General features: G+C 48.7%; 1 protein-coding gene across 1 annotated transcript; it reads right to left on the reverse strand.

Moving 5' to 3' along the window:
• Positions 1-1,291: 1,291 nt before the first annotated feature.
• ache (acetylcholinesterase (Yt blood group)) lies at positions 1,292-11,727 on the reverse strand. Its single transcript, XM_066722683.1, has 5 exons — positions 11,353-11,727; positions 5,283-6,822; positions 4,789-4,981; positions 4,438-4,616; positions 1,292-4,023 (listed from the first exon to the last, which is right to left on the reverse strand). Exons 2-5 carry the CDS (start codon positions 6,757-6,759, stop codon positions 3,902-3,904), a joined length of 1,971 nt encoding a protein of 656 aa, XP_066578780.1. The 5' UTR covers positions 6,760-6,822; positions 11,353-11,727; the 3' UTR covers positions 1,292-3,901.
• Between the last annotated feature and the right edge of the window lie 307 nt (positions 11,728-12,034).

The raw sequence follows: 12,034 nt of genomic DNA on the forward strand, positions 1-12,034 counted from the left end.
TGTAATGATCAAGCTGTTTAATCAGCTTCTTGATGCAACACCTGTCAGATGGCTGGATTATCTTGGCGACTAACCTGACTAACAAGGATGTAGACAAATATGTGCACAAAATATGAATGAAATTAGCTTTCTGAGTGTTTGGAAAATGTCTGGGATCTTTCATTTCAGCTTATGAAACATGGGACCAACTCTGTACATCTTGCATTGATATTTTTGTTCAGTTTATTATTCTGCTATGAATTTAAAATAGTATATATTGTTGACGATACCATTGTATTAATAATAATAATAATAATAATAATAATATTTTATAATAAAATAAAATTCTATAAACTACTGACAACATTTCTCCCAAATTCCAAATAAAAATATGAATGGAATGGAATGGCTGCCATACATGTAGAGATGCTGATTTAAGAAACAATTGCAGTGGTCTCTTAATTTTTTCCAGAGCTGTATCTTCTAAAGTTTCTGGAGAAAACAAAACAAAACATGAATTACAGATTCCTCCTGCTCGTGCAGATACATTAAATATTCAACAGTTTCAGGTTGAGCTGTATTCTGGTTGGTCATAATTCTCAAGATGCTCTGGACTATTCTCTCAATTTTTAGCTCAGTGTGGAGACAGAGATGTTTACTTTATATAAGTAATGATTGTACAACCATAGTGTGGTGTAACAGAACATATTTTTTCCCCCTACAGAGACAGAGAAAGAGAGGTAGAGAGAGAGTCTGAAAGTACTTGCTGGATAGTGTAAAAGGGAGAAGGAGAGAAGTGTGAAGGCAGAGGTGACAGGAAGCTAGAGGGAAGAATGACAGAGGGAGAGAGAGAAAGAGAGGTGCTCAGTGCTATTATTGGTCTGTTTTTGTGTGTGTGTGTACTTTGCCATGTTAAGTAGCAATACTTCCATAAGCTTAAACCTGAGAGAGAGAGAGCGCAAGAGAGGGAGAGGGAAAGGGAGAGGGAGGTGGGGGTGCTTTTTGTAGTTGGATGTTTTGCAATGGAAAGTTATGCTCTACTGATGAAGCATCACTAAACAGCCCAGTAACACACTGTGCACCTCCTCCACTGACTATGGAATGAGCTGAAACATAGATAGAGAAAAAGGGACAGTCAGAGGGAGAGGGAGGAAGAGAGAGTAATAGTGAGAGAGGCAGAGAGAAATAGAGACAGACACACTGAAAGAAATAGCAACACGGGGAGGGTCAGAGACACACAGAGAGACAGACGCCAAAAGAGAGTCAGACACACAGAGAAAGACTCAGAGGGAAATAAAGTCAGGCAGCTGTCTGAATTTTTCTGATCAGGTTGGTTTATTTTGCTTGGCGGTTGGTGGGCTGGTGGCAGGTGGAGGGGGCGGGGACACAAAGAGCACCATGCAGAGGATTTGGTACAACAGCAGTCAATCAGGGGCAGTTTGGCACAGAGAGCAATGTCTGGAATCTCCATAGAAAAACGAAAAACGAATAAAGAAACAAAGGGCACAGAAGGCAGGCTGGAGTCAAAGCAAAGGGGCCTACGCGGTGGGAAACGGTTCCATCTAGTGGCGAACTGAAGAACACCAGCTACACAAACTCAGGGTTAATATGGCCCATTACAGATGTTTATTGGCAACGATATACTGACCAGGACAGCACAGAAAACGATATCTGTTTGGTGCCAGCTATGGCTGTTTATAGACACTCTGCCACCAACCGACACCGCCCACTTGAGCAAGAACTCCCCTGTCAGAAAATACCACAATGGACCGTCCCATGCGTTTTAGACCAACAGATGTTTGGGTCATACCATTAGTCGACACGTTTTGGGGTTGTTTCCCCCACAAGCAGCTTGTAGTTCCGCGGTGTCGCCGCCAGACGGAGCCAAAAACACAACAGGAAGCGAGAGACCAAATCTGCTTCAGTGCGGGTCTGTATTTGGCAACTATCCTCCCCACACACAGACCCCCGCCAGAAAAGAAAATCGCGATTGAGAAGGAAAAAACTAAACAAAACAAAACAGCATTGAAATCGATATCATCAATCGTATAGGGGATATAACAGGTAGTTTTAAATGCAAACGCACTAAAAATATAAAATATGGCACTTTACAATTCACATTTCCCAGACATTGCCATAATAATTATGAACATCATTATAATAACAGGTAATAAATAGATTGTTGTATTTAAATATTAAATATCTTCAATAATTATTATGTTCTATTATTGCTAACATCATAATCGTAATTATATGTCGGAGTTTGCTATAATCAATCATTACTGAAAGTCTACACGGCGGCACGCAGCTATATTACAAGTAGATAACAGTCACGATATTGGAGGGGGCGGGGTCACATAAAGGGGGCGGTCTGGGGCATGCACGAAGGGTTTCTATTGGAGGAGGGCAACGGCGGGAGCCTCCTATTGGCCGAGAGGCGCTTGAGCGGCTGTCATTCACAGACAGACACACACACACACACACACACACACACACACACACACACACACTGAAAGAAAATAAAAATCCGGTTTGTGGTATTTATAGACGATACTGTCATAAAATTGTTGCTGTCTATCTGTCTCACTCATATATATATATGTATATATATATGACAGATAGATAGAAGATCGTTTTTTATTTTTTTATGCTTAAAGTTGAACAGTTCTCAACCAATTCCAAGGGAAAGTGGGAGGGACCTGCCTGGGACCTGCAACCAGTCAAACGGCGCCCTTGGAGACCATTGGACCAATCAAAACACATGCTGGGATCCCGACCACGCTGGAGGGTTTTACCGGACAGGGACAGACAGACAGACCAATATGAACACAGACACAGACAGACAGACACCCATAGAATGAGAATGAAACCCGTAACTATTAAGAGATTGGATAGACAGCAGGTAGTATTTTGAACAGGATAAACCCATAAATATAAGTGAGGTTGGATGGTCAGTCAGACAGACAAAATCGAACCCGTTACAGCTTCAAAGCATACTGTGTGTGTGTGTGTGTGTGTGTTTGTTTATATATTGTGTAGGATCGGTGCATGTCAAGGCATCTTCTAGCTCTCCTCCCTCTCCTACCTAGCGCTCCCTCTCCTTCCTCCTTCTCCCTCTGCCTCCCTCCCTCCTTCTCCATCACCTTGCATGTGTATGTGTGGGTTTTGTGTGTGTGTGTGTGTGTGTGTGTGTGTGTGTGTGTGTGTGTGTGAAAGTGTGAATGTGTGTGACAAGGTACCCAGGATGTACACACACACAGACAGCCTTGTATTGTCAGTGCAGTTGTGTAGTGGACACAGAATGTGACACAGTGGCTCCTGTTACTGTTAACCACTGTGGAACTGATATTGGACCCACAGACAGACACACAAACACGCAGACGCACACAGATGCACAGAAGTACATAGACACACAAACTGATAAAGATGCACGGACACACAGATGTATAAACACACACAGACAGACACAAAGATGCACAAATACACAGAGACGCACATCCACAGACAGACGCACAAACACAGACAGACACGCAGATCCAGGAACGCACACAGATGCACAGACACACACTGACAGAGACAGTCTCACTCAGACACACACAGACAGACCGACCGACCGAGTAAGTAACAGACGAAGATAGGACAGGAAACAGAAGAAGGGAACAGTGTCATCAGCGTTGTCAGTGTACGTGGGATTCGGGCGTGAAAAAGTGGCCGTTCCTGCAGTCTGAGGCGCACTGACCGACACACTGACTGACGCACTGACCGACGCACCGAGCGGCCCCTCTCACTGCCTGGCGCGCACACGCACTTGGCAGACACTGACACACTCTCGCTCGCTCGCTCACTCACACCCAGTCAGAAGCAGACACAGTCATCTCTCTCTCTCTCAGGGTTCAGAGGGAAAGGGGTCAGGGGTCACAGGTCACAGGTCGGCACAGCGCTCCTGTTTGCTGTAGTGGTCAAACTGGCTCTTCCAGTGCATCATGTAGGAGCTCCAGCGGTGAAACTCCACCTTCCACTGTCTCTCGGCCTCGTCAATGTTCCCTGGAGAGAGAGGGAGGTGTGGAGAGAGAGAGGGAGAGAGCGAGAGAGAGAGAGACACAGTCAGTGGAGTAGGTGCACAGTGTGTTTCTGGGCTGTTTGGTGATGCTTCATCGGTAGAGCATAACTTTCCATTGCAAAACATCACAACTACAAAAAACACCCCCACCTCCCTCTCCCTCTCCCTCTCCCTCTCATCCTCTCCCCTCCAATAACTCTCCTCCTGCTCCTCTCATCCGTCTCTCTTGGCTGCTCAGATCTGTTTTTCTGTTCTACTCCCCCCTCTCTCTCTCCGAGTGCTCAGTGTGTGATCAGTGCTCAGTGCGTGCTCTGTGCTCAGTGCGTGCTCAGTGTATGCTCAGTATGTGTTCCGTGCTAAGTGTGTGCTCAGTGCTCAGCGTGTGCTCAGTGGCGTACCTGTGATGTTGAGCAGGCGTGGCAGGAAGCGGTTCCAGAAGGCACAGAGCTGGGTGCGCAGGCCGCGGTGCACGCTCAGCGTCTTGGTGTTCAGCTCCACGTACTTCTGCTCTGTGGCTGTGAACACCGGCCAGCGCCGCCGGGACTCCACCGTGCCATCAGGGTTGATATTGGGGTTACTGGGGGGGGGGGGGGCAGAGAGGGGGTTAGCACGCACACACACACACACACACACACACACACACACACACACACACACACACACACACACACACACACACACACACACACACACACACACCTCTTCCTCTCACCCATCCTCCTCTCCCCCTCTCACCCTCCCTCTCTCACCCGGTCCTGGCAAAGTTGGCCCAGTATCTCATGATCTTGCGGCTCAGCCTCTCCTCCTCTGCCGTGTAGTTGAAGCGTCCCTCAAGGGGCAGGCCGAACACGAACTCGATCTCGTAGCCGTGGATCACGCCCATCCACTCCGGCCACACCAGGTTGGATGCCCGGTGGTCGAAGTAGTAGGCGTACACACCCCCTGAGAGAGAGAGAGAGATGGAGGAAGAGAGGGAGGGAGAGGAAGAGAGAGAGAGGGAGATGCAAAAAACAACTCAATACTAGCTGAATGCAGGGTCTCTCCCTTACCGCTCCCTTTCCCTCCTCTCCACCCCCCTCGGCCCTCCCTGTCTCAGCATCCTCTCCCCTCTTCTTCTCTCTCTCTCTCCTTCCCTTCTCTCTCTCCCTTTTCCTACTCTCTCCCCCTGACCCTCCCTGTCCCAGCGTCCTCTCCCCTCCCCTTCTCTCTCTCCCTTCTCCTTCCCATTCCCTCCCTTCCTCACCTTGCGTGGACCCCGCCTGGCCTGACGGTACGGCTCCCCCGCTCCCCCCAGATGCAGAGGTGGAGAAAGAGGAGGAGGAAGGGGAATAGGAGGAAGCAGAGGAGGAGGAGGACTGGGCTGCGCGCTGGGCATAGGCCCCGGCGAAGTGCAGCAGCGGGCAGATGACGTTGTGGTCGCCCACGATGTCGTCCATGGCATCCCTGTTCTTGACCGGGTTGTTCTCGTCCATCCAGTCGGTGTACTGCAGAACCACGGCCTCCAGCCCGATGTCGCTGGCGTGGGGCACACTGAGCTTCACCCCTTCCAGGAAGTCCTCCCGGGAGATGAGGCTCTCGTTGTCCTTGCTGAAGCCCGGAGCGCCGTACAGCAGGAAGTAGGAGCCCTCGTCCTGGTTGACGCCCAACAGGATCTGGGTGTCCTTGAAGTTGCCCGAGTTGATCATGGCCTCGGGTGTGTCGGGGATGACCACTCCGTCCACCACAGGCACAAAGGAGAAACGGAAGAGGCTGTTGTACGGGAGGACCAGCCACTCCTGGTCAATGAGTTCCTGGGGCGGCCGGGAGCGGAGGCAGTCCACCAGCTCGGTGTCATTGCTGCCCTGACAGCCTACCAGCTTGGCCAGGAGGGTGGCGCGCCGGCGGGCCTCAACCGGGCTCACGGTGGCCCAGGGGCAGTTGGGCACGCCGCTCTGCATGATGGCACGGGTGAAGGTGGGCCGGCTGTCCGGGGAGAGCAGGTGCATGCCCACCGAGGCCCCGCCCGCGCTCTCCCCGAAGATGGTCACTAGCTTGGGGTTGCCGCCGAAGGAGTGGATGTTCTCCTGGACCCACTGCAGCGCCAGCCGCTGATCCAGCAGGCCCACGTTGCCGGGGGCCTCCGGCGAGCCGTGCAGGGCCAGGAACCCGAAGGCACCCACGCGGTAGTTCATGGATACCACCAGCACCTTCTCAGAGTGGGCCAGGTAGCGGCCGTCGTACACGTCCAGCGAAGAGGAGCCGCTGTAGAAGCCGCCCCCGTAGACCCACACCATCACCGTCAGGTTCTGGCCACGGGGGGAGGGCACCCACACATTCAGGTACAGGCAGTCCTCGCTCATCTCCTGGTTGGGGTTCCACATCTCTGTGCCGGGGAACCCTGGGTAGGAGGTGTCCACATACTGGTAGCAGGCCTTGGGATAGGTCATAGCGTCCAGCACGCCCTGCCAGGGCTTCTTGGGCTCGGCCGGGCGGAAGCGCTGCTTGCCCACGGGCGGCTCGGCGAAGGGGATGCCCAGGAAGGCGCTGACGTGGCCCCGGTCGGGCAGGGGGAGACGCACCCCCCGCAGGCGTCCCAGCCGGGTGGAGATGCTCAGCTCGGGGTCCTGGGCCTGGCTGGAGGGCAGCGGGTGCAGGAGGAGGAAGAGGGAGAGGAGGGAGAGGAGGGAGAGGGGGAGGAAGGGAAGGGAGGAGGAGTAGGGTGAAGGAGATTGCCGGGTCATTTTGTTACAGTCTTGGACAGGGAGGGCGGGAGGAGTGCTGGAAGGGAGGTTTGCTGTGGCTTGCTGGTGGAGAGACGGAGGGAGAGGGGGGAGGAGGAGAGGGAAAGAGAGGGAGAGAGAGAGAGGAAGGGGAAAGAAAGAAAATGAAGTTCAATAGGTTGTTTCTCTCAGATTCAGTGGAAATGTACTATGAACCCATACCTTGAAGAAGCACCTTACACACACACACTTGTTGTTGTTGTTGTCCTGTTCCGGTGTTGTGCGGGTTGCCATGCTGACGGGATTAGTGTATGCACATGGCTAGGATTCCGTCTATTTCTGTCCTCACCCCCCCACTGTCCCTCGCTCTCTCCTGGGTGGGCACGCCGACACACGCCGACACACGCCGACACACGCCGACACACGCCGACACACGCCGACACACGCCGACACACGCCGACACACGCCGACACACGCTCACAGAGAAGCACTCACTGACACTCACACGGTTTTACACACACACACACACACACACACACACACACACACACACACACACACACACACACACACACACACACACACACACAGCATTCGAGGGTGGGTGTGTCAGATTGTTTCTCAATGGCTGTCTTCAACGCAAGCTGTCTGTGTGTGTGTGTCTGTCTGTCTGCCCGCCCCCCTCTTCCTGATATTAATATCCATGGGGATGAACAGCTGGCGGAGAGGAAGTGGGGGTGAGGAGCTCCCGCCAGAAATAACCCGGGAATGTGTCTGTGGAGTTCACAGGGAGATCTGGTTCGGATCGGGAGAGGTGCCAGGCACTCACACTCACACACAGCATCCCCCTCCGATTTACGGACACACACACACGGCACACCCTTTGCACAAAATACGTTCCCAGTCCCTGTATCAGTGTGTTCAGCCCCACAATGTCCAGCCTCACTCTGGGCCCGTAACAATGGCATCTGTGGTCCAGACTATCCCTCCACCACACCCACTCCTGTGTCCCCCTCTCTCCTTTCTCTCTACCCTCCTCCAGCTCTTTTTTATTTTTCCTTCTCCCTTTCCCGCTTCGTCCCTCCCATTCCTGTATCTCGCCTCTGTATATGTTCTCCCAGGTGTCTAACTGTGTTTGAGTGTGAGAGTCTGTGCATGAGAGTGTGTGTGTGTTTATGTTACAGAGAGTGTATGTCTGTGTCAGTATGTGTGTGTGAGAGAAAGTGTGCATGAGTGTGTGTGTGTGTGTTTATGTTAGGGAGAGTGTAGGTCTGTGTCAGTATGCGTGTGTGTGTGTGTGTGTGTGTGTGTGAGAGTGTGTGTGTGTCTGCGAGAGCGAGAGTGTGCGAGAGTGAATGATTCTCTGTGTGTGAGTGTGTGTGTGTTAGAGAGATTGTATGTATGTGTGTGTGTGTTTGTTTGTTTGTATGCAGGTGTGTGTGTGAGTGTGTGTATGCGTGAATATGTGTGTTTGTTTGTATGTAGGTGTCTGTGTGTGTGTGTGTGTGTGTGTGTGTGTGTGTGTGTGTGTGTGTGTGTGTGAGTGTGTCTGTATCTGCGTGAATGGATTGATACTGTACACCTGACAGCACTGTTTATACAACGCACCTTGTGTCAATACTGGGCACACCTGGAGAATTAATCCTAGTGCTTTTATTCCCTATAAACTGTTTATACTTTGGGCCTGGTATTTAAATACTTTAAATAAAATAAACACGCTGTATATTTTATCAATATACTGTAGATGTGACACGTTAAACACACAGTTTACAATCGTAACGCTGTATACCTGTCCCGGATGGTCTGTAGCCTACTTTTATAAATCTAAGCTGTATAGTGTAAACTGCACGTTGAAGAGGAACGGTTTCTGCGTTTACACACGGCGGCCAGTGGCGACCGTAAATCACACTCGCAGGCAGTGCCGTGAAAAAAACACGGATCTCGCCACTGTTCAGTATAGGCACAAGCTGTTGTCGACGTTATGGTGGTGATGATAATGCTAATAGAGATGATGCTGATTATTATGATTATGGAATCTTCTTAATATGACGAAACAGTTATTTCGAAGGATTTATTGTTTAAAAGTATATTTTGACCACTAGAAAAGGTGTTACTTTTATTGTTTTATTATTATTATTATTATTATTATTATTATTAATAATAATAATAATAATAATAATAATAATAATAATAATAATAATAATACCGATCTGACGGCAGACGGGGGGTGGTCACCTTCATCTTTAAAAGCGCCAGTGGGGCTCATGTGAACAACGGTGTCACCAATACTAATCACCAAGTGCTACTGTTACTGTCTGTGTCGTAAAACTAGAGATACTGTAACCACGTGTTTTTCCATGAGCTCTGCACCTGCTGCTGTTGCCAGCAAGACCGCTACTACTGCTGCTGAATAATAATAATAATAATAATAATAATAATAATAATAATAATAATAATAATAATAATAATAATAGTCTCCCGACAGACAGGTACTGTACAGTGGCTTGTTAGGAAGATCGTGACCATATGATCACGTCGGGTACAAACGTTAAAGATGATTTATTAGAGTGCGCCTGGCCTAGAATACATAACTGCGGAACAGAGCATGCGCAGATTATCAATACTAATATTTATCATCATCTGTAGTACACATTAATGTTAAATAGATGTATAACCCCTTCAAGAGTCCATGAGCAGCTATATTAAAACCTGACAGTCCTGCATCATCACAAACTAAGAGGACACAAAAATAAACCGTCAATGCCACCAAAGGCGTTCACAGTAACTGGGAGCCGATCGGGCCCTTTAAAACCCGTTTCCAGTGGCTGTACACTAATAAAACATCAGCTCTGCAGATATGGATTGTAAACATCACTGACAGATAATGAGGTCTAAAATGGATAAAATAAACAGAGCCTGGGCTGGATCCGACATTTACGGTTATAGATTACATAAAATAAGATAAAACAAAAGAAAAACAGTCCCGATAGGCATGCTGCTGTTTTCATTTCATTTCATAGCAATTAAAGGGAACCCGAAGCCAAGTCTTGCTTAACTTAGCTAATTAAACTTTAGATCCGATGCCATTGCCTCTTGTAGGCCTACTATTAATATGCTATATAAGCACAAATTGATGTTGTGTGCAAAAGTCTGAAGGAAAGAGAGGTTTTGATTTATATGTAGCAGGTTTTTTTAAAACATAAGACGTACTCGACCTGTCACTGCTTACAGATAGCCTATAAATCCCATATAAACAAGGCTTGGTTTGTATATAAATTCGACCAAAAGAAATAGGGAGAGCTTGGAATAACCACATCTCTAAATTTTGTGAGGCTTTTCAGCACTTACACGTGTAGCAATTAATGTACTAATTAAATTAATTCCTGCTTAATTTCGATTTCAAGACAGAAAAATACACAAAAACAAAAAAGCTAAAATACAAACTGCTGATTAACAGAGGACTAGGCAAAGAAATTCATAATGACTTTGGACTGGTGTACATCTAGGAGCTCCATTTCGAAGCATATTATTATGATTATTATTATTCGTTTTTTAATATATTTTGTTAGAAAGGAGTGCCAGTCACATTGTAAGATCTTTACAAAGTAAACGAATGTACATGTTCAAAATGTAATGATTTGGGAAGGTAGACTGTGTGTGTGTGTGTGTGTGCCTGACTCTCTGTCCTGCTTGACTGAACATTGTGCACAGTCCCCCACTGAACACGCTGCACACTCGGCCAGACCCATCATTTCTGAAAACATCAGACACGCACGGCAGCCCAGCAACGGCCATGATGAAGACTTGTCTGTTCTTCTTCGAAAACCCAAGTCCACGGCTTCGTTTACTCACTGATGATGATGATGATGATGATGTAATCTTACCATGTTCTCTCGTTTCCTTCTTATGCAAATGCTCACCTACCTCTCTCGCACGCACGTGTAAATGATGGCCATTTGTGATGCAATTAAAAGATGATGTTTATTATTGTTATGAGGATGATGCTGGTTATTAATAGCCTACTACTACTATTACAACTGAAATCACGAGATATTCGTCATTGTAACGTTTTAATTTCTTGCAAATAATAATCATAACGCAATATTTCACTTTCTTACTCAACAGACCCAAACACACACGCTGATCAGTGTGTGGATCCTCTCAAACAGCGCCAACGACAACCCAAAATAATCAGCCCAAGGTATCTAATCAACAACAACGTCACCTTCCCTGCCCGTATTTATTTATGCCCCCTTCCCCAAAGACTCCTATGTATAGAAGTGTCGTCTATAACTGTGTACGTCCGGAATGTGCGGCATTTTCTCTCTCTCTCTCTCTCTCTCTCTCTCTCTCTCTCTCTCTCTCTCTCTCTCTCTCTCTCTCTCTCTCTCACACACACACATAGATGCGTAGCCTATTCGTACACACATGCAAGCGTGACCAGTACAGTACATGCATGCAGTGCCATATACTACATATTTTAAAATAATAATAATAATAATAATAATAATAATAATACCATTATTATTATTATTATTATTATTATTATTATTAATACAAATAATGAATTTAAATACATAAATAACCAGGGTTACCCCCAGTAGCTGTACTTACTGTACCACTGCTCGCCCGTCCGTCCCTCTGTCTGTCTTGGACACTTGTCTGATGTCCGACGCCGCTTCCTCTCCCCGTCTGTGACCGGGCTGAGCGGCGCTCCGACCGGCTGCTCGGTCTCTCTGTGTGCGGGGCAGGCAGCGGGGCTCGGGGCGTACGGGACGGGACGGGACGGGACGGGACGGCTGGGGGAGCAGGGTGACAGGGATGGGGGAGCGATTGGGGGGTGACGGCGGCTTTGGCGGCGGCTTCGGCGGCAGGAGGCTGGTCTGTCGCCCGCTGTGCAGAGACGGCGGTGCGGCGCGCTGGGCAGGTGGGCGGCTGAGCTCGGGTTGATTGTGTGTTACTGCGGTCGCCTCGGCCAGCTCGCTTATAATAAACCCCGTAGAATAAAAAAAAACACGCACACACAGCTGGGTCGACTCTCGCGAGAACCACAACCCCCCCCCCTCACCTCCCCTGTCTGGTCATAAATATTCTGCAGCTGCTCCAACGTATACCTTACCCTGGCATTCACTACGGGCTTTTCACACACACACACACACACACATCAATAAAGAAATAAACCCCGCGTTTAATGAAATGAATGAGTTGGTCTGGACCTCGGCCGGGGCAGCGGAGAGCCTGTGGCTGCGACATGGGGGCAGCCCGGGGTCCGTGGCCGTGGGAGGGGGCGGGGGTT

This window comes from Amia ocellicauda, chromosome 14 (assembly GCF_036373705.1).
Source record: "Amia ocellicauda isolate fAmiCal2 chromosome 14, fAmiCal2.hap1, whole genome shotgun sequence".
Lineage (NCBI taxonomy): Eukaryota > Metazoa > Chordata > Actinopteri > Amiiformes > Amiidae > Amia > Amia ocellicauda.

Excerpts from the sequence above, each read along its gene's own strand:
- ache (XM_066722683.1), bottom strand. The coding sequence starts at position 6,759 with ATGACCCGGCAATCTCCTTCACCCTACTCCTCCTCCCTTCCCTTCCTC. Across the intron at positions 4,982-5,282 it reads CCAGGCGGGGTCCACGCAAG|GGGGTGTGTACGCCTACTAC; the intron begins GTGAGGAAGGGA and ends TCTCTCTCTCAG. Across the intron at positions 4,617-4,788 it reads GCCAACTTTGCCAGGACCGG|TAACCCCAATATCAACCCTG; the intron begins GTGAGAGAGGGA and ends CCCCCCCCCCAG.